The following is a 24,567-nucleotide window of genomic DNA, read 5'->3' on the forward strand; positions in this document are numbered from 1 at the left end:
GTCTGCACCTATGTAAAATGTCAGCTGTATTTTCAAGCTTTATGTTGACAGAAGCATTAGTAGTGTTGGTCGTCAGTAAATAGGTGGGTATTATCTTGTTTTTCTATTAATTTTAAGTTACCATTTTGAAATTCTCGTTTAAATACTTAACGCAGAAGGTTGAAAGTTGTATTTTCCAATATGTTGATCGTGTAGCATCAGTAATGGTGGTTGAATCAGATTTTATTTTCCTTAAATCCAATTTCCCCATGATTCATGTTTGTGGTTTTACGAATAAAATTTATCTCCGCTAGTTCTTATTTTATTACAACGTTTTGTATCAACGAATGAGTAGTATTGTGTGATCTGAAAGTTATAAAAAAATGTGGGATTTAAATGAAGATTATGAGCACTATTACGAGGTATGTATTCTATTGGTATTGTTATTTATTAAGGTCACAGAAATGTACAGTTTCTTAGTCATATGACTATTATACAGTATTGAATAATTAATTTTTAATCGACTTCAAAAAGAGTCACTTCACGTCCATGCAATCTTTTAAAAACGAACTAAAAAAAATGAAAGGATTTATTCTCGTTTTAGTCATATACTAATGTAGTTATTTATTATTTGTTTACATACATATCTCTCATTATTTATTTACTTAGTAATAAATCTATTGACATGATACATTATATTTTACTTATTTATCATGCACAATGAAATTACCTATAGCCATCTTTGTTTCGCATTTATCCCATTATGTGGGGTGGTGTAATTACCATCTTCAGATAGGACATGGCAACTACAGGAAACAAGAATGATTTCCTCTTCCACTGTTCACTGTTGGCCGTCACATGTGGACTTACTCCTCTTTTGTGCATGCTATCTTTCACACAGTCTATCTATCTTTCATTTATATTGCTATCGATGATTGTAAATTTCAATAAAAACTGTTCTTGACACTATTGCTGGAAATTGATTGCTTTATATATTATACATATATATAATTAGATTTTATTATTTATGATTTATTTTTTAGCAATTAGACAATGTCTATACATAATATAGGAAGTACTAAAAAAGTTATATAAAAAATTATACAAGAGCTATAGAAGTCAAAGCAATATATTTATTAATTTTTCTCTGTCTGTCGATTTGTTTTCACCTCATACAAAAAGTACTGCATGGAATTGGATTCAGTCTATATATTTGTGTTCCTAAAGATTAAACTTAAAATCCGGTTTATATTTTATCTCAATTTTCCATAGAAATATTGTCTATTTAGTTGTTATTTATATTAGTAAATTCCACATCAACAAAGTGTTGGTAAAATCTAATTATATATATATATATAATATAAATATATACTTGTATAAACAAAAAATGCCTGATATTATATTGTATTTTTTCTCATCATCTGATGATGAATATAAACAAAAAATACAATGTGAATCTCTGACTAGGTCACTAGATTATTATATAAACTCAGTGTAAGGTCAGAGGGTAGCCTTAAGTTTAAACTTTATTTTTATTTAAACTTTATTTAAAAAAAAAACTTCAATGATAACATAATTAGTGGATCAACATGGGAGTAAATATTATTGTTTGTAAAAAGAACTGTTTAAAGAATACAGATGAAGTGATAATCTTCTTTAGTTCATTAAAAATTAAACATAATACTTTACTGGTAAGGGAAAGAAGATTTTAATTGTTTAGTGTAAGGGTTGAATTTTGGACGGCACACAGAGAGATTGTCTGTGCCCTTGAGACTTGAGCTAAATTGGGAAACATAAATATCAGTAATACATTGTGGCATCTCTGTTTTTTAATTACCCTTTGTTCTTTTAGGTGTCTATGCCCATCTGACCATTTATCCATTGTATTAATATTGTTTATTGTAAGACACATATTGCAGTCTTTAAATGTCTTCTAAGAAATGGGTATATTTATTTATTCTTTACTTCTTTTTTATTGGTATGGTAATGGAATGGTAGTGAGGGATGACAGGTGAAAATGAAGCAGGTCAGTTAGCCCATTGTGATGAATTCCACTAGAATGAACCACAATGGTTTCCAGGGGGAACCATGTGGAGGTTGACCTGATAGGTTGTATTTTATTCTTTACAAACTGTCTCCTAAAGCTTTGCTTATGTGAATTCTTATTTTCATTGATATTCTTATGGGAGAGAAAGGAAGAGTAAGTAATGGGGTCTAAAAGACCCATTATTAACAATATAATAATATATAATAATTGTATAATAGTAGTTGTCTTTACATGGCTGTATTTCGGTTTGAAGGGTGAGATATGGTAGTAAATTTACAGGGTACAGAGGAATAACACCTGAGTCCTCAGGAATAACAGCGCATGGAGGGTATCATGGGCGAAACAGTATACTCTGTTATGTCCATGGTACTGCTCATGTCTACAGGTGACGGTTACCACTAGGTGGGCCAGCTTGTTTGCATCTATAGTTATTTAGATGCATTAAAAATACTTTTAATATATTCCCCTCGTGTTGTTGGTTAGATAGACTCGTTCATATTACACGTGTATACAGGCTACATAGCACTCTTTATCAGATTGTTTGTTTTGCCCAATCATCAGAAAATAAACATTCACATTAATAATGGTATTTCCGTCCTTAATATATTATACCAGAGTTATAATGAAAAAATATTTAGTTAGATGTCAGCTTCCTTTTTTTTTATACAACTTAGAATGGCACACAAGCTGACGGCCCACCTGATGGAAAGTGATAACCGTCGCTTATAGACATGAGCAGTACCATAGATATAACAAAGTATACTGTTTCACCAATGATACCCCCATGCGTTGCCATTCCTGAGGACTCAAATGTTATTCCTCTGTACCCAGTAAATTCTCGCCATATCCCACCCTTCAAACCGAAACACAGCCATGCAAACACAACTGCTTCACGGTTGCAACACGAATGGGACAGAGGTACCCAAGCAATCGACTTTTATACAAACTTTTCCCTATTTTGATGTTAAAGTCTTTTATATCTATGTAAATACATAATATAGAAATACAAAATCTGCGTAGAAACAGCAACCTTACCCATGACTCTGTTAATATTGACTATATCATCATCATCATCATCATCATATCAGCTTTTAATCGTCCACTGCTGAACATAAGCCTCCCCCTTGGGGGGTTCTGCCTGTAGTTGCCACGCATGGCAGGCGGATTGGCAACCGCAGTCAGGCTTAAGAGATGTTTAAGAGGGACGCTGCTGTCCATCCATCGCCTTCCCTTAATCGGTTCTTACGACATCCACGGGAAAGGAAGGGGTGGCCTATTCTATGCCGGGACCACACGACCAATATTGACTATATAATTAAATAAAAATTAACCCTTTGAGTGCCGACGAGTGCTATCGCGCTCGTGCGCATTGCAACTGAAAGTGCCACGAGGGTCATAGCGCTCGTGAAATCAGTCGCTGTGTAGCTTGCTGTAAAAAATATATTAAAATTGGATAATTTTTGGAGGAGATACAGTTTTTTTAGAGACAAGGGTAAATGACATCAACACGACAAAGATTTCTTTGGCATTTTTAAGCAGATATGAGTAAAAATCAATGGCACTAAAAGGGTTAAAGAAAGCTCTCTAAATTTTTTTTTTTTTTTTATACGACTTAGAATGGCAAACAAGCTGACGGCCCACCTGATGGAAAGTGGTAACCGTCGCCTATAGACATGAGCAGTACCATGGACATAACAGAGTATACTGTTTCGTCCATGATACCCCCTATGCGTTGCCATTCCTGAGGACTCAGGTGTTATTCCTCTGTACCCTGTAAATTCTCTAAATGAAATTGGTAACAAATGGATTAGTCGAATTTTATTCGTTTGTTTACTGTTTCGATTTTTTTTAATGTATGATAATGGAATGGTAACCCCGCCTGCGCTATCGGTCTACACTGGCGGGGCACCAGTGAGGTATGATAGGTGAGAGTGAAAAGGCAGGTCAATTAGCCCACCGTAAAGAATCTAACATTAAATCGAACACGATGGTTTCCAGGGAGAACCATGAGGAGGTCGACCTGATACAGTATATTGCTAGCAATGAGGCTACTAATTCCCTTTACTAACAATCGCTTCTCCCCCCTTACTTGCTTGCTTGTTTTCGTTGCCAATCTGCCCACCTGGGGGGAAAGGGATTGTTAGTAATGGAGATTGAGAATCTCATTGCTAGCAATATACCCAACCAGATCGACCTCCTCGCGGTTCTCCCTGGAAACTATTATGGTTAATTCCTGATGAATTCATCATGATGGGCTAACTGGCCTGTTTTCATTGTCATTTCATACCATTTTCACCCATCAAAAAAAAATCTGCCCGCCTAGCGTACCAGCTACTGCTGCACCCCCCCCCCCCCTCCTCCTCGCCCAAGAGACATATGTTCAGCAGTAAACGGTACGGCTGATATCAATGATATGTACTGTCGGTCGGTTTGATTTCCGAGAAATGTAGTTAGTATTTTTTAAGTATATATTGATATATGTATAAGTACTAAATAAATATTGGATTTCATGGAACTCTATCAAATGAGTTTAGTATGCTATACTGTACTGTCTCCAAGTATTAACTTGCTAGTATACGATGTGTCAACACTCCACTTTATCTTCAAGCCTTTATAACTAGGGATGTGCCGAATCCACATTTCTTGGAATTCGAGTTTTTTTTTTATGGTTGACAATGGAATGGTAACTCCACCCGCGCTATCGGTATACACCGGCGGGGCACCAGTGAAAGATGATAGGTGAGGATGAAGTAGGTCAGTTAGCCCATCGTGACGAATTCAACAAGAATTGTTCACGATGGTTTTCAGGGGGAACCACGTGGAGGTCGACCTGATAGGGAATATCGCTAGCAATGGGGCTGTCAAACTCCATTGCTAACAACCCCTTTCCCCCCTTGGGATTCGAGTATATTAATATGTACTCGTTATAATATAGAAATAATCAAACTCTGATTCGAGTCTGAGGACTTGGACAGATACACCATTGACTATTCGAGTATTTGATCAAACTAGAATAATTTTTAATTGATTTTTCAAATTTAATGAAAATAATGGGATCGATTTTAAGGCGCTATTTTTCTAAAGTTTTCTCTAAAATTTTATTTTTATATCGTAACCAAATATTTATTCTAAGGACATCAATATGAACTAAATTTCTAATCGAAATTGTTGTAAATCTAATTTGTGAACGTCCATAAAACAGTAGTTTCGCGAAATTATCAAAATTTTTTTTTGATGGAGTAAAAATGGTATGGTAACGGTAACTCCGCCTGTGCTAACGGGATACGCTGACGGAGCACCAGTGAAGGGTGATAGATGAGAATGAAAACAGGACAGCCCATCATGATGAATTCATCAGGAATTAACCATGATAGTTTCCAGGGGGAACCGCGAGGAGGTCCACCTGGTTGGGTATATTGCTAGCAATGGGATTCTCAGTCTCCATTACTAACAATCCTTTTCCCCGCAAAATATTAGGTTAAGAGGTAGGTTTCGAGAAATGACACTTGAGAATCGATCCAATTATTTATTTAGTAATTTTTTTTTATTTATTAATTAAAAAAAAGACTAAAACGATGAATCAGGAACATAAAACATACGATAAAAACGTATTCGAATTCTGTATATTGAATATTCGAGTTCCTGAGTACGCGAATGAGTTTTCGAGTTAGTACTTATGTCTGCTTGATTCGGGACATCACTATGTGTGGCGTGATATGGAACTAATATTTATTATTTAAAAAGCGGTGACAACTCTGTCGCTCGAAGCTTATGACGGCGCTCCAGATCCGGATGTCTGAGCACAAGATCGAGTCTCAGAAATTTTAAATAAACTTTGAGTCATTCATAACAGTTTAAAACTGAGCGCCTACCATGAAATGTTTTACGAAATTTCGGGGACGATCTAAATACAAATTTCACGTTAAAATTACACAATATATATACTGTTTAAAAATGTTAAAATATCGTTCCTTTAGATTTTTATGGTAGGATTTATGACAAACGAAACGTTGAGCTACATTTACTGGGTCGATTTTGGTATGACCAATAACACGGAATTAATTCTGAAAATTCAGAGTTTTATTTCATAGTAGATCTGTTTGTCAATTATTTTATTTATTTTATTTTATACAACTATTATAATATTTTTAATTTTTATTATAAGTCACAAATAATTTTTTTACAATTATTTGTGACAGTCCGCCGATGTTCAATAGCTGTACAAATAGGAAAGCGATCGATTGATTGTATATTTGGATTTGTTGTTAATTTAATTTAGAGAGTTATTCCGTGATTATTTTAACAAAACTCGCTTACCTTTTCTTTTTGTCACAGACCATCTTTAATTATATAATTACATAATGAATACGGCACGCGCGACACGTATTCCTACGCATTGCTACGCCGTGGTGGCTCGCCGCTGGTCAGCAGATATCGTCACGTATCATTCCTCAGTATTTAGACTGCTCCTTTACTTCATACTGGTCCTATGACACCGTTATACTATATATGATTACGTTGTTATTTTACACTAGCGGCCCGTCCCGGCTTTGCACGGGTGGACATTTTTACAATTTAAAAAGTGGCCATTAAGGCTGCACACGTGACTGAAGCTTAAAAATGGAGTAACTTCTCCCGTTTTCCCAACATTTCCCTTCACTGCTCTGCTCCTATTGATCGTAGCGTGATGAAAAGTATACTATAACCTGCCCAGGAGTATGAAGAATAATTGTACCAAGTTTTGTTAAAATCCGTCGAGTAGTTTTTGTTTCTATAATGAACAGACAGACAGATAGACTAAAATTTTACTGATTGCATTTTTGGCATCAGTATGGATCACTAATCACCCGCTGATAGTTATTTTGGAAATATATTTCATGTACAGAATTGACCTCTCTACAGATTTATTATAAGTATAGATAATATAAGTCTTCCAACAAGTTCCTCGGAACAAAGATTCTTTTTAAGCCACTGAGATGGTAAACAAGCATACGGCCCACCTGATGGTAAGCGGTTACCGTAGCCTATAGACGTCTGTAATACTATGGTTGTTACGCGCGCGTTACCGACCCTTGTTGGTGTTTTTTTTAGTGGGTGAAAATGGTATGGTAACCCCGTCTGTGCTATCGGTATACACTGGCGTGGCACTAGTGAGGGATGACTGATGAGGATGAAAGCAGCTTAGCCCATTCTGACGGATTCAACTAGAATTAGACAAGATGGTTTCCAGGGGGAACCACGTGGAGGTTGACCTAACAGGGTATAATGCTAGTAATGGGGCTATTTGACCTCATTACTAAAAATCTCTTTTCCCCAGGCGGGGTCACCATTATCACCAATTTAAAAAAATAGATATGCCACTAATGGAGAAGAATATAATATGTAAATTACTGTTATTCTAGGTCAATCGAAATATCCCTGTCACGGGTACGAAGTCGCAGGGAAAAAGCTAGTATTTATATATTTGTTAAGTCGAGGACTCACGTTGTGTTTGCATGGCTGTGTTTCGGTTTGAAGGGTTGGATATGGCGAGAATTTACTGGGTACAGAGGAATAACATCTAAGTCCTCAGGAATGGCTACGCATGGGGCGTATCGTGGGCGAAACAGTATACTCTGTTATGTCCATGTTACTGCTCATGTCTATAGTCGACGGTTACCACTTTCCATCAGCTGGGCCGTCAGCTTGTTGGCCATTCTAAGTTGTATAAAAAAAATTTTTGCACTCATCAAGGTAACCAATTAATCTACAACGAAATATAAATAGGTATATTATATATTATAATTTGATTACGTCACCCCTTAAGATTACGTTATCGCTACACAATTGGTAGGTATTATACATATATGTATATAATTGCGAAATAAATATGTATGTAGGTATACATTTGTATGAATCACTATTATATTCTGGTTATCATCATATCGTTAGCATTTTATATAACAGGTTAATCAATAGTTTTTTTTTTTTTTTTAATGAATGACAATGGAATGGTTTACGTTTGTTACATCTAGATAGAAAAAACCTCAAAATAATGATAGGGACAATAACGGGCCATTGTCCATTAAACTAACATTTATACACAATAGGAGCCACAGACAGCCCTCTATGTCGAGGCTGTTTCGACGCCGAAGAAAGGGCTGCTCACGTAAACTTGGAATGTGAGGCTGTGGCCCATCAACGTTTAGAAATCCTCGGAACGGTGAGGCCTGTGAAGATCCCAGGAAGCTTCTGCGCTTCTGGGCGGAGCTAGGTTGGTTGTACTAGCCACGACTCATACGCACAACGGCCCAAATGAGAGGCTAAGCACGGAAAATAGAGTTCTATTCACATTTCAATGGAATGGTGACCCCGCCCGCGTTAATGGTATACACTGGCGGGGCTCCAGTGAGGGATGATAGGTGAGGATGAAAGCAGGTCAATTAGTATCGTGATGAATACACCTGGATTTTATCGTGATGGTTTCCAAGGACTACTACGGAGAGGTCGACGTGGTTGGGTATATTGGGGATCCCCCCACGATTACGAGGTTTTTTTTTGATGGGTGAAAATGTTATGGTAACCCCGCCTGCGCTAACGGGATACGCTGGCGGGGCACCAGTGAAGGGTGATCGATGAGAATGAAAACAGACCAGTTAGCCCATCATGATGAATTCATCAGGAATTAATCATGATAGTTTCCAGGGGGAACCGCGAGGAGGTCGACCTGGTTGGGTATATTGCTAGCAATGGGATTTTCTGTAGCCTGTTTTCATTCTCATCTATCACCCTTCACTGGTGCTCCGCCTGCGTATCCCGGTAGCGCAGGCGGGGTTACCATACCATTTTCACCCATCGAAAAAAAAACCCGCGGTTTACAAAACAATGCTGACTCATCAAATTTTATTTGCAGGAGTATCATCACCACGCCGATATTGAAGTGAAAGACTACACCATGGAGGTGGTGGTGATAGTGGCATCAGTGGTGGGGATTGTCATTTTAATACTGTTGCTGTGCAAATGTTGTAATCGGAGCAGATACAGGGGGCAAGTTATAGCGCGTGAGTACCTTCCCAAATTGATATATATATATATATATATATATATATATATATATATATATATATATATATATATATATATATATATATATATATCGACGGTTGAAAGGCAAAATTGACTAAGCGACAAAAATACCTAAACTGAGTTTTATATACCATTCGAATCGCCTGATTTTTCTGCGTCGATTGGTCTAGGTTTTAAAATTCTACGATAATTTTTTTGTCGGTTAAGTACTGCGTGATTTTAGCCAAATTTACAATTTTATGTTTACTTAGCGACAAAAAAAATGTCATTTAAAGAATATTTGCTACTTACGCCATTTTAAAAGTTGAAATATGGATTTGTTTAATTTTTCATATCTTTGCTTTCACTTTTATTTGCAATTAGGAATTTTTACTTGTTATGAAATTTAGTTTTTATCTGATTTAGTATATTGTACCTATTTAAAAAAAATATAAATAATTTGGTTATGTAATTTTACCTGATGTAATATTTTGTGATATTGCAATTTATATAATTTAACTAAAAATAAAATTAAAGTAAATTATACCTTAGATATTTTTACCTGTATAAAAATATGTTTTCTTTTAGCGGTATATATTTTTACTGCATATATTTGACTCGTTGAAATGAGTACAAATGGCGCTTAGATAAATTTACCAGTACGCGAAATACAAATATTATATTTGGCAAATAGAAAATGTGTATGTGTTTATTACCATTGACATTACAAGCACGATAATAGATAACACGGCATCAACTACACAGGTGGCATTTCCTGGCACTACTATTGTATCAATTGATCATGATTATAATATCATAACGTTAAATAAATCTGATAACTCTGCATCAAATATATATAATTACGAAAATGAGAAAAACTCACGTTCTTTAACATCAGACCATGATGTACCATCTACATCGACTGGTTTGAGTAAAGAATCCAATGAATTAAATCCAATTAAATATAAAAGAATACCTAAGAAAGATGTTAGTGATATTGATTATATGTCAGATCAAGAAGACTTTTCCATATTTTATGGCAGAAATGATTCAGATAATTGGTCAAAAGGAGAAAAAGTAACCTCTGAAGATGATAATAATATACAATGAAATAGAAAAAAAAAATAAAAAAAAATAGAAAAAGAAAAATAAAAAGAAGTAAAAAGTATTAAAAAAATAACTCTAAAACTAACGATGGTAGTCCTGATAACCAAGAACTAGAAATTATCGGAGAATCTGCGTCCAAAGCTAAAAAATTAAACCTAAGAAAAGAACGAACTAAAAATATAAAATCTGGTAAAGAATATATTACAAAGACTGGTATAGTTAAAACAGCGCCTAATCCTTGCTCTGGCACAAAATGTGGTAATAACTGTGGTTCTCTATCTGAAGTAAGAAGAGGAAATTTTTCAATGATTTTTGGGATCTTGACCAAACACGTCGCCGTGATTGGTTAGTATCTATGTCAAAAAAGGATTCATCAAACGTAAATGTACAGACACTGATAAGCGCAACTACACTATTAAATATTTTATTAACAAAGGCGAAGGTAAAAAGTATGTTTGTCAACAATTTTTAGTAGCTACTCTGAACATTTCTGATAGAACAATTTACAATATTGTAAAAAATTCTACTTTTGGATGCACGAAAGAAGATATGAGAGGGATATCTGAACCCAGAAATATGTGAAACCCCTTTGGCCACAACAGAATATCAGTGCTTTGCTCTTTTGAGGGCAAAGCAATAAACTGAGTTGTGACCATTTTGTATTGTTACGGCACACGCACAAAAGGAAAAATTGTACTTGGCTTTATGTATTTTTTTAATAATTTCTCTTATCTCGCTTTTTATAATTTATGTGCTTGTAAGTAACACAAATAAATTATATGTCTAACAAATAGAACTAAAAAAAAAACTACTATAGATGTTGTTAAGAGATTTATCCAAAAATTACCACCTCTTGTATTATAGTAGAAAACTGGCAGTATACAATATTTGCTTTTATGAAAATGGAACTCGTAATGTTTTCTGTTACTATTGGGATGAAACTAATGGCAAACGAGGATCAAATAAGATTGTATCAATACTGAACAAATATATTAAATCTGTAGACACCAGAGGAAATATCAAGCAATTACTTTTATATTGTGACTGTTGTCCCGGTCAAAATCGTAATCGTACTGTATTAGCAATGTTGCATTCATCACTACAGGAGTATGAAAATATTAATACTATTAAAATAAATTTTCTCTTGACTGGTCATACTTATATACCCGCAGATACAGTACATGCAGTGATTGAATATAGATTAAAGAATACAATTGTTTACGCACCATCTCAATGGTTTACAATTTTTGCATATTAATAATGTAACTGAAAAAATAAGTAAGATTTATATTATGACTTTCAAAGAAGGATAAGCAAAACGTTAAATATAAAATATTCGTGAACACTAACGCTTCTTTTGATACTGAAATTCAATTTAAAACCAAGATATCTCTTTTATCTTGTTATCGATCGCAGCTTCCAATATCAAAAGCCAAATATGATGATCTAGTCAAATTTTTCACAGACAATATTATTCCTAATTGCTTTGTTAGCTTTCCACGTGCAATAAATATCAAAGATACTCTAAATTAATCAGACATTAAAGATTGTGATTTTAATAATAATTAATTAAATTAATTATAATAAAAAAACCAGATAACCTATTATAACTCTAACAAACATTTATTATTTTTAATAGACGAAAATTAAAGACAGGTTTTAGATAACTTATATAAAAGCAAAATTAGTCTTCTTATATTATGAATATTTTTGTTAATTTTATAGTATTATTTATTATCATTATTATATTATAAATAATTAATAATAATTAGTTTAAAGTCAGTTTGGGATAATTTTAGGAAAATGTATTAACTAAAGATACATATTCTGCTAACACAACAATCATACAAGAACTTACCTAGACAATTTTACTTGATTTTGTTCAATCTAATATACGTCTTTATATAATTGTACTTGTTAGGAGATTTAGATGCATCAGGATAACGATATTTTTACTCGTTTCTGTTAACTTTTTAGGTAAATTTATATAATTTTACCTGTAACCAAATCTAGGTATTTTTTATCTAACCGACATAAAATACTTCAAATTTTAGTCTGGGATAACTTTCTTTGATATCAAAAAATAACAAAAAATATATGCTTTCCGTAACTGTCAAAATTATTTCGATATGTCAATCAGGACAATAGTTATGATTTTTTTTTTTCAAAAATTTCAACTTTAAACCGCTCTCCTGTAAAGTTTATTAAATGTCGCTTAGTTAAGGTTGCCTTTCAACCGTCGATATATATATATATATATATATATATATATATATATATATATATATATATATATTTTAATGGATGATAATGGAGTGGTAGCCCCATTCGCGCTATCGGTATACACCGGCGGAGCAACAGTGGGAGATGATAGATGAGGATGAAAGCAGGTCAGTTAGTCCATCGTGACGAATTCCACTAGAATTAACCACGATGGTTTCCAGTGGGAATCACGTGAAGGTCGACCTGACAGGGTATATAGCTAGTAATGGGGCTATTTGACCCTATTATTAACAATCCCCTCCCCCTCCCTTTATGGGGTAGGCCTATGTATAGCAGTGGACAGTTGACGGATGATGTAATGATGATGAAAATAGCTGCCTTGTAACAGAAACACGGATGAGGCAGAGGCACTCATGCAGACTACTTTTGTACAATTATTTTTTATTATTATTGTATATAAAATTAGCCGTATCTCGCGGCTCCGCTCGCGTAAATTAGTATATAAAGTATTTTACGTTCTAAATTTTTTTTGATGAATGACAATGGCACGGTAACCCCGTCTGCACAATCGGTATACACTGGCAGAGCACCAGTGAGAGATGATAGGTGAGGATGAAGGCAGGTCAGTTAGACCATCGTGACAAATATAACAATAAATTGATCACTATGTTTTCAGGGGGAACCACGAGGAGGTCGACCTGATATAGTACATTGCTAGCAATGAGGCTACTAATCCCCATTACTAACAATCCCTTCTCCCCCAATTCTAAGTGCTAAGTTGAAAAAATTTGAATAAAATTTGGCACACTGAGGATCAGTGTGCCAAATTTTATTCAAATTTTTTCAAGTAGTTTTTGCGTGAAAGAGTAACAAATCTTAACATCCTTCCATCGGGGGGGAAAGGGATTGTTAGTAATGGAGACTAAGAATCCTATTGTTAGCAATATACTCAACTAGGTCGACCTCCTCGCGGTTCCCCCTGGAAACTATCATGGTTAATTCCTGATAAATTCATCATGATGGGCTAACTGGCCTGTTTTCATCCTCATCGATCACCCTTCACTGGTGGGGCCAGCGTATTCCGTTCGCGCAGGCGGGGTTACCATACCATTTTCAACCAATAAAAAAAAACATCCATCGTCACAAAGTTTCGCCTTTATGATATTAATAGTATTTTATGTTTGTAGCGCCAGCGGTCACCACCACACAGTCCACAGTGACAGTACAAGCTCCGTACCCACAACAGCAGTACGTTGTGCAGTCTTATCCAGGTAACATAATTGTCCATACTAGTAATCTTTTTTTTTTTATACAACTTAGAATGGCAAACAAGCTGACGGCCTACCTGATGGAGAGTGGTAAGCGTCGCCTATAGACATGAGCAGTACCATGCACATAACAAAATATACTATTTCGCCCATGATACCCCCCATGCGCTGCCATTTCTGAGGACTCGGGTGTTATTCCTCTGTACCCAGTAAATTCACGCCATATCCCACCCTTCAAACCGAAACAAGTATCTAAGAGTACCGCTTTCTGCATCTTTCCCGGGAGTTAGCTGCCTTGGAATCCCAACCTTCTGAGGTGTTGTTCTAGACTGGTTGGTATAAGGCCGTTTACTGACAGATTATTATAATTTTGAGTATTATTTGTGCATGCCGCAGCGCCGGCGCCGTACCCGCCGCCGGCGCCGCACGCGGCGCTGCCGGCGCCGGCCGCGCCCTACCCGACGGCGGCGCCCTACCCCACCGCGGCGCCGTACCCGCACCCGATGCCCGTTGTTCCTAACGCACCTGACGCTAACGGTGAGTTATATTCCTTATTTCTATTCCATACTGTTATTTCCTATAGTTTCATGGTATATTTTGACCTATCCTATTTTATTATATCCTATCCTATTTCATTCTATCCTATCCTACTTCATTCTATCCTATCCTACTTCATTCTATCCTATCCTATTTCATTCTAGCCTATCCTATTTCATTCTAGCCTATCCTATTTCATTCTAGCCTGTCCTATTTCATTCTAGCCTATCCTATTTCATTCTATCCTATCCTATTTTATCTGGGGGAAAGTGATTGTTAATAATGAGATTTAACAGTCCTATTGCTAGCAATACGCCCCTATCAGGTCGACCTCCACACGGATTCCCCTGGAAACCATAGTGGTTAATTCTTGTTCAATTGGTCACTGTGGGCCAATTGACCTGCCTTCGTCCTCACCTGTCACCCTTCACTGGTGCCCCGTCAGCGTATACCAATACCGCAGGCGGGGTTACCATTCCATCTTTACCCATTAAAAAAGCTTATTTCATCCTATCATATTCCAGGCTATCCTGTTTTATCCTATCCTATACTACCCCTTTCTATTTTCCAGCGTATCCCGTTAGTGCAGGCGGGGTTACCATTCCATTCACCCCTTTCTATTGAATCTTGTTCTATTTTATTCTGTTGTCCTCTGCTAAATATCTGCCTGTCAGAAGGAAGGACTCGTATAACAGTAACTGGGGCTCGCAGTGACTCAGTCAGTGCGCAACATTGTTTCTTATCTATATCGACGTATATTAAACGGACAAGTACATAATTGCACACATATAACGAAAGTGATTGTCTGGTACATTTTATTAGAAGTACTATCTTACCATCACGACCACTCCCTCACGGGGCAGGCAGAGGGAACTGGGTGTTGTAAAGTCTTACGAGTACATATCTTGCATTCTGCACTTTCATATCTCGTCTCATGCTTGCAAGACTGACAACTGACAACTCAAGACTGACAACTGACAACTTTTGTCGGGTTGTGTTTTCGTAATTTTGAAGTAAGAAATTGTTGGAGAAAAAATAAAGTGGATTTGGAGATATCTGGGTAATGTTTTTTTAGGAATACTTACAAACACTTTTTTTATGTAACTTATAATGGCAAATAAGCTGACGGCTCTTCTATTGGAAAGTGGTAACTATTACATTTGGGTAGTAATTCTACCCAAATGGTAGAATTTAAATTTACTTCTGGCAACCCGGTCTATTTATTTCTTTACTTATTGAACACATATTACAAAATAAAAAAAAATGGTATATAAATAATACATTGTATTTGTCATGGGTTCCCGGCATAGAATGGGTCATCTCTTCTTTTCCCTTGGTTGACGTAAGTTGCCACGTTTGACAGGCGGGTTGGCAACCGTTGTTTTGATTTTGTTAATGTTTTAAGAAGGACGCTGTTGCCTATCCCTCGATCATAGACTCCTTTAGTCGCCTCTTACGACACCCGAGGGAGGGTGACTTTTTACCAGAGGGAGACTGTACAAAAGTCGATTGCTTGGGTACCTCTGTCTCATTCGTGTTTCAACCGTGAAACAGTTGTGTTTGCATGGCTGTGTTTCGGTTTGAAGGGTGGAATATGGCGTGAATTTACTGGGTACAGAGGAATAACACCTGAGTCCTCAGGATTGGCAACGCATGGGGGGTATCATGGGCGAAACAGTATACTCTGTTATGTCCACGGTACTGCTCATGTCTATAGGCGACGGTTACCACTTTCCATCAGATGGGCCGTCAGCTTGTTTGCCGTTCTAAGTTGTATAAAAAAAACCCCACGGTAATGGAAGAGGTGGTCCATCCTATGCCGGGACCACGCAGACATACTCGTAATATCATGATATAATAAAATATCAATTACTTTTTGTAATTAAAAAATCTAAATCTATGTCAATATAATTATATTATGAATAAAAAGTTATATTTTTTTTTTATTTTTAACACGCTAGCATTTTATGGGATACCTCCGCCGGGCTGGAATACTCAAGGTATTGAATTAGATGTTTGAATGTTTTAGGAAAGTATTGGTATTCGTTGGAATACTATGTATTCCGTCTCCTTATAAATATCTATATTTTCCATTTGGCAAAAAGGTATAGAAAGTTATATGTGATTTATATTGGCAAACAAGCTGATGAACCTCCTAATGGAGAGTGGTAACCACCGTCTATACACATGTATAGTACTATGGGCATCACACAGTATATATAGGTCATCACAGTGTATTCTATTTTTGTTTTGTTGTCTTTCAAACCTCGGCAGGTGACGCCCATTCCATAACCTGAGTGTTTGTGGGAGAAAACGTCACAGTGTATTTATCGCGACCATTTATTTGTATGTGTGTATATATATATATATATATATATATATATATATATATATATATATATATAATGACATAAACACATGTTATTCCTTGTACTCTGTAATTTATAATGTATTTATAATTTATTTTTTTACTAACTAAGCCAGCAAACATTGTTTTAGCCCCTACCGCCATCATAATTAAGCCAGCAGATCAGCACGAATGAACATCGTGACATGCGATTTTTATATATTAAGATTCACAATTATGTATATAATTCATTCATTCATTCATTTATCATTCCAGCCCATCCACCGTCGTACGAGGATGTAATGGGAGGCGTCGCGTCGTCGACACCGTCCGCTCCCAACGTGAAACAACCGCCATACAACCCCTACCTGTCGCATTAGTCGCGCGACAGCGGTGCTTGTAAGTTGGACCACGTTAAACGAATATGGACTTTATCTTAATAGATATAAGTCACAGCGTGCTACGAGCATGTAAATATAGATAAGTTTTAAAATTTATTTTTTGAAATAATACAAGACTAAGAGTTTTTTCTAATTAGGCTGGTAGCACACTGATGGAGTCTTAATTATGAAATCAGATTTTATTTCATACACAATTTGTATTAAAAATGTGTACTATTTATATTATATAATATACTTTTCGAGCGGAAATCTGAAATTCATTAATATTTCGTTAGTGTGCAACCAGATTTATTGTACAGAACAAAATATACATGGGAACGCTGTATGTACCATAGAGTAGTTAGCTATTTAAATATTAGATATTTGAATGAAACCAAAACGTTATACATATACATAATTCGTAACATTGTATGATACGATGTTTTATGAAATCCTAATGCGTTATAGTTAATGGTTTATATTGTAATTAGCACTTTTTAGGTAGAATTTTTCAACAATTTGCGACTGATTTGACGTCTCGTACCACGGTGCGTAGTCGTCTACAGAGAGTTTTCTTAATATCTTTAATTGCATTTAAATTTCTAACTAGATGACAATATTTTAAGTTTAATAAAAATAAATAAAGGTGCTTTAAAGAAGCGCTTTTCGCCAATCGGGAGGTCAAGCTCATTTCCCGCCATATTTAACGTCAGAGCTGTCAAAATGACAAATTATTAAACTTCGTTAATTTTGAAAATTGAATAAAAACGAAGGAAAATTATAATATTAGTAATAACACACATTTTATTTATTTATTTTTGATTACAAGACAGATAAGAAAATTAATTTTTTTTAATAAGCATTAAACTTATAATATTGTCTTGACCTCCTTTTTTCTTTAAAAATATTTTTGTAAATACATTTTCGGTTTAATACGAATTTGAATCTAAAATACATAAGTTTCTTGAGTTCACTTTGGACTGGTTTCTATGGGTATATTGTGTATTGATATTTTTTTTAATTAATTCAATTTCGCCTATAAGTACAGATTGCAAGAGATTATTTTCTTATGATTTTTTTTTTATGTATTCTAATTTTTGTGGATATTTTAATTAATATTTTTTTTATTAAGGGAATGTAATTTAATTAAAATTATTTTTAATATTCAATTTATATTCCGAATTTATATTAGGTTTTAGAATTAATTACGATCGACAACGACATGATTTCCCCAAAATGCATTTATACCGAGGTGTAGAATCGACGTAGATATCTTTATCAATTTTCAATATTAATTTTTAATAACAATTGAACAATTTTCAATAATAACTGAACAATTTTTAATAAAAACTGAACAATTTTCAATAATAATTGAACAATTATCAATAAAAATTGAACAATTTTCAATAACGACTGAATAATTTTCAATAAAAATTGAGCAATTTTTAATAACAACTGAACAATTTTCAACATCACTGATTCAGTATTTAAAAGTACTTTGTTAGTGAACAAAAAGGTTAATTCCATTAATTTAATAAAAAATGAAAGCTTGTACCGATGGATGGATAAATAGATAGATAGATGTTTGTTACTTTTTCACGCAAAAACTACTGAACGAATATGAATGGTAATATAGGGTACACGGGCAGGTTTTTTTTTTAATGCATGATTAATGGAATGGTAACCCCGCCTGCGCTAACGATATACGCTGGATATATGATAGGTGAATAATGAAAAAAGCAGGTCAGTCATCCCATCGTGATGAATACACCTGGAACTCAGCACGATGGTTTCCAGGGGGTACCGCGTGAAGGTCGACCTGACAAGCTATATTGCTAGCAATGGGATGGGTAGCCCGCATTACTAACGATCCCTTCTACGGTAACTGCTTACCATCAGGCCGGCCGTATACTTGTTTGCCACCTCAGTGGTGTAGAATGGAATACATTATTTTCTTTGAATACAATTACATTAAACAACATAAAGAATAATTGATAATTAATATTTGATCAAATTTTCCTCGTTGTTTAGAGTTTCCATAAATCATGGCTATGATGAGATATCCTGATTGAAACGAAATACCTGTTCGGGAGTCAAGTAAATATACTTCATCTACGCATCAAGCCATTATAGAAATAAGTAGATTACAAATAACAGCAGGATATTATAATAATAATGCGATTTGTTAGTCAAGTGGTACGATATTGTAAATACCTAAGTCAAGTTCGACTTCCAGCAGCAGTATTTCCGAACCGATACGACATCGTAACCTTCAAGAAAAGAGCATATTCCTTTTTAAAAGGCCGGCAGCACACCTGCAATGCCTTAGGTGTTGTGGGTGACCATGGGCGGCGGTAGTCACTTACCATCAGGTGAGCCGCATGCTCGTTTGCCCCCTGTGTTGTAAAATACTTTGTTTACCTATTTAGTTCTTACAATAACTTGGAAATTAAGTGGAATATCAAAATATTGTATTTTCCCTCCATAATAATAGTGATGACATATATATATACAGGGTGTAAGAGACAAGTTAACAATTACATAAGTGTTTTTTTTTTTCAATAGTAAAAAAAAAATTGTTCTTGAAAATTGACACTATATATATAATGCAAACACTTCGGTATGAATGCTTCTAAATCTTTCCTAGATAGATAAGGGTAACAGAGGTAAATATGTATTTTATAATATATATATATTTTTTTTTTTTGATGGTTTAAAATGGTATGGTAACCCCGCCTGCGCAGGGGGAAAAGGGATTGTTAGCAATGGAGTTTGACAGCCCTATTGCTAGCAGTATGCCCCATTAGGTCGACCTCCACGTGGCTCCCTCTGGAAACCAACAATTCGTGAACAATTCTTGTTGAATTCGTCACGATGGGCTAACTTCACCTATCATCCTTCACTGGTGCCCTGCCGGTGTATACCGATAGCGCGGATGGGGTTACTATTTCATTATCACTCCTAAAAAAAAACCCCGCCTGCTCTAACGGGATACGCTGGCGGAGCATCAGTGAAGGGTGATAGATGAGAATGAAAACAGGCCAGTTAGCCCATCGTGATGAATTCATCAGGAATTAACCATGATAGTTTCCAGGGGGAACCGCAAAGAGATCGACCTGGCTGGGTAAATTGCTATCAATAGGATTATCAGTCTCTATTATTAACAATCCCTTTCCCCTCTTTATAATATATTGATTATAGGGCTGTAATTTTTTATTTTGTGTTAAGGTCAACATTTAATCATTAATGTGAACAAAAAATAAGTCTATTTAAAAAAATGTATGTAAAAATGTATAATATATGTATATATGTATCTATTCAACTGGCCAGCATAGTAATATGAAAGTACTTTTTTATTAGGTGATAGTGTAATGGTAACTCCGCCTGCGTTAACGGTATACGCTGACGTGGCACCAGTGAGGGGTGATAGGTGAGAATGAAAAGGCAGGTCAGTTAGCCCATCGTGATGAATACACCTGGAATTCAGCACGATGATTGTCAGGGGGGACCACGTGGAAGTCGACCTGATAGGGTATATTGTTAACAACTGGGATTGATAGTCCGCATTACTGATAATACCTTCCCCTTATTTCAGAGTACTTACTACGCTGGCCAGTTGACATATCATAGGATATATTGCATGCAAGTCATGGTCATTACCAGAGGGAGACTTTGTACAAAAGTCGATTGCTTGGGTACCTCTGTCCCATTCGTATTTCAACCGTGAAGCACTTGTGTTTGCATGGCTGTGTTTCGGTTTGTAGGGTGGGATATGGCGTGAACTTACTGGACACAAAGGAATAGCTGAGTCCTCAGGAATGGCAACGCATGGGGGGTATCATGGGCGAAACAGTATACTCTGTTATGTCCATGGTACTGCTCATGTGTATAGGCAACGGTTACCATTTTCCATCAGGTGGGCCGTCAGCTTGTTTGCCATTCTAAGTTGTATAAAAAAAAAAATGTTTACTCCGTCAATACATGGTTAATTTATATTTAACGTATATACCATAGAGTTCCTTTGAACTATTTATAACTTTATTCTTTATGATCTATGCGTATTTGTTTTGCATTTTTTTAAAAAATATTTCTATCTATTATTTTGTATACGTAAATATAAGATTTAGTCGTATTGTCATTTCGCCAAAGACTGGTTGTATTGTACCCAGTAATAAAGAAATGTCTTTGTAATTATAACCAATTTTTTCTCTATAAATCCACTGCCTGTTTATTTTATATTCAAACAAATCTTAGCATCACTTTAATAAACTTTTTTGTTTTTTTTGTTTTTATGCACTTTTATTTTGATAAAAAACATGCCAAGATCATTTGTTAATGCCAAATAAAAAAGATGGTACCTGAAAGTAGTTTTGACAGTCATTTTTTTTTTCTAAACTGGGTACTGTTACAGTAATGTCTGTTTAAATTGAATAAATGGGGGAGACAATAATGCGAATGTGAAAGCACTGTGAGATTTACATCGTTAGAAAAATTTAAGTGTATGTTTAAATTAGTGTTGGCAGAAAAATGTAAAACATTTGCAAAGTTTAGGCTGTATGTAACAGATGTCTGCGCTTATTTTTTTTTTCTTAGGTATTTTAAATGTGTAAACTACGTAAGTTTTAGCGGGAAATTATAAAGTGATTTTTGAATTTACAATGTAAAGAATAAAAAATGTATTTAAAATATTTTATATTAATAAAAAAAAATAAAAAAAAACACCTGTATGACCCTATTTACTTTGTCTATTGTGAGATATTAAAAATACATTACTAAGGTGCAGCAAACGTTGTAAATACGTATCTCAGATAATTTATATAGCAAAAAAAAAAAAAGAAATTTCTGGACAGTTTATAAGAAATGCTCAGATTAAATGAAAGATCGCTCATTTTAAACTAGAAATCAATTTTAAAATATTTACAATTTTGTCGTACTATTCACTTTTCAACGTTTAAAAATAACAAAGCATTGGCTCAATACCGCGTACAAAAATATTATTCTGTTATATATAATAGGTAGTTATTTATATCTTGTTGTTTGTTATTAAATCTTCCCGATATTTACAATTTCATATGTGTATTTGGAATTAATTTGTCTATCCAATGTAGTATTTTAATATAATAATATAAAAATGTCCGAAATGTGACGAATGAATATCCATAGACACGTTTCCAATGCTGTACGCTTGAGATGGAACGAGACGGCAACATTCGGCGTCTTGTTCTATCGCGTACGCACGAACAGGTGCGTAGTTACGAAAACGAATCTATGGATATATTAATTTATCAGATTTTCAAATTCATATTTGTTTACATTTTCTTATTTTAATTTAAAAACAAGTATGCGATTTCGACTTTGTCGTAAAATTTTGAAACAATATCAGTTGATTGCTTTATTGTTAAAAATTTCTTAAGTATATACCTACATATTATGTTTTAATGAAATAACCACCGGTTTAATTTACATTTAATTTCGTCGAGAAATCTCGATTAGTTTCCGGACTAAGGGTCCGGGCTGGTCCCAAAACTAGCGGAGCTTTGAAATTAAACGCAAGTTAAAATGATAGTTATTGCATTAATATATAGTTGACCAATTATTTGTAATTTCTCTATGTAGTTGGTTTTTTTGCCGCGTTTTTTTCTTGTATATGTACTTAATATAATATTAAACTGAATAGCTTATATATAGCTTTATACATCTTTGTACATAACCTTTATTGTCTTGTAACAAAATGCAAGACTTATATTCCATCGTTTCTCCCTTAGCGCCGTTACCACTATCCCTTAAAATATTTATTGATGAAAAATGTGATAATTGTTTAATATTATTTTTGATATAATAGCTTATAATGTATTCCAATTTTTTACATTATTTATATAATATAGATATATGTCAAATACAGTCAAAATGTATGAATGTAAATTCGCGCGCATTCTTCCAAGATGGCTGCGTTGGCGCCAAATTTACGAGTATGTTACGTTCGGAAATCAGTGCTCCTACAGATTTAATTCAACCGTAGTAAGAAATATATCTGTACATTAAACTAAATGAATGTATGTCATGGTATAATTACAAATTACATTTAAAGATTTTTTACGAAATATAAAATTGTTCAATAATGCTGTTTTATTGCTTCACCTATTTCTTTTATGGCAACTTCGAATGCCAAACTGCTGTAAAGTTGTAACTGTCATCTATCTGTGGGTATAAGTACCATATCTATATATATTTAGTTACAATATCTTTATATTGGCCCAATAAAAAAATGTGTTAAATGTCTGTTAAATAACATTTAATGTCGAAATGAAGAACCCGGTTGAAATTAATATAGATATAGAACGGTACGGGCGATATTGAAATAGGTGATGACCTTTTTTCCGCCATCAATAAGCAAAAGAACCATATATATAGTTTTTTTTTTTTTTTTGATGGGTGAAAATGGTATGGTAACCCCGCCTGCGCTAACGGGATACGCTGGCGGAGCACCAGTGAAGGGTGATAGATGAGAATGAAAACAGGCCAGTTAGCCCATCATGATGAATTCATCAGGAATTAACCATGATAGTTTCCAGGGAGAACCGCGAGGAAGTTGACCTATTTGGGTATATTGCTAGCAATAGGATTCTCAGTTTCCATTACTAACAATCCCTTTCCCCCCCCCCCCTATATATAGATATTGGAGTAGTACCAATATTATTATACCTCTGCTTATACATATAAATAGGAGCAATTAGCGATGATAGGCGACGATAAAGTCAGCTCAGTCGGTCCATCATTTTATCAGTATTCTATATATTTACACATAAAATGTATCTTGACGTATTACTTAATAAATGAAATGATTGTTTACGCATTAAAAAGGTGCAGAATTTATAAGACAAAATAAATATAGAAGTTATAAAGCAATCACTCATTCATAACGCAAAATTATATAAAAAATTTGACCTGTTTTTCTCAAAACATTTGTACGGAGACACGCTAGCTATATAATGTAGTTATATCTCTATCTATATAGTGTATAAGTATAGTTGGTTATCTAAGTGGTTATCTAGGTTGGTTGGTTATCTAAGTGTAGCTGGTTACCATCACCGTTGCAACCTTAGATTATAAAGTATGTATATACTTTATACTAAGTCTATGGTGTCAGCAAAACAATCACCTATGTACGTATTTATGTTATGTTTATACATTCATAAATTATGTGCTTGTAATCGTACGTAAAACCTATTATGGTACAACCTACTGTCACTACTTTCTTTTTAGTGGGTGATAATGTAATGGTAACCCCACCCGCGCTATCGGTATACACCGGCGGGGCACCAGTGAAGGATGATAGTTGAGGATGAAGTAGGTCAGTTAGCCCATCGTGACGAATTCAACAAGAATTGTTCACGATGGTTTCCAGGGGGGACCACGTGGAGGTCGACCTAATAAGGCATATTGCTAGCAATGGGGCTGTCAAACACCATTGCTAACAATTCCTTTCCCCCCACTGTCACTACTACCAACATAATAGAACGACTAATCCAGGCAACTCGTGGGCATCCACCCGCTCGTTATAGGTAATAGACATTGGCGCCCTCTACAGTAGTAGTACATGAGCACCTCTGTAACAACGTAGTATTACAGGTGGCT

At 34.9% G+C, this 24,567-nt stretch overlaps 1 protein-coding gene across 2 annotated transcripts; it reads left to right on the forward strand.

Annotated features, from left to right (window-relative positions):
• Positions 1–7: 7 nt before the first annotated feature.
• LOC128200344 (protein shisa-5-like) lies at positions 8–23,051 on the forward strand. 2 transcript variants are annotated; one of them, XM_052893496.1, is made up of 5 exons: positions 8–83; positions 8,919–9,066; positions 13,588–13,671; positions 14,065–14,205; positions 16,829–23,051. In XM_052893496.1, the coding sequence occupies exons 2-5, from the start codon at positions 8,961–8,963 to the stop codon at positions 16,930–16,932; spliced, it is 435 nt and encodes a 144-aa protein (XP_052749456.1). In that variant the 5' UTR covers positions 8–83; positions 8,919–8,960; the 3' UTR covers positions 16,933–23,051. The 2 variants fall into 2 exon arrangements, with proteins under 2 accessions (XP_052749456.1, XP_052749455.1); XM_052893495.1 differs by lacking the exon at positions 8–83 and adding an exon at positions 91–401.
• The last annotated feature ends 1,516 nt before the right edge of the window (positions 23,052–24,567 follow it).

Source organism: Galleria mellonella, unplaced genomic scaffold, assembly GCF_026898425.1.
Source record: "Galleria mellonella isolate WM207_F2 unplaced genomic scaffold, CSIRO_AGI_GalMel_v1 utg176, whole genome shotgun sequence".
Lineage (NCBI taxonomy): Eukaryota > Metazoa > Arthropoda > Insecta > Lepidoptera > Pyralidae > Galleria > Galleria mellonella.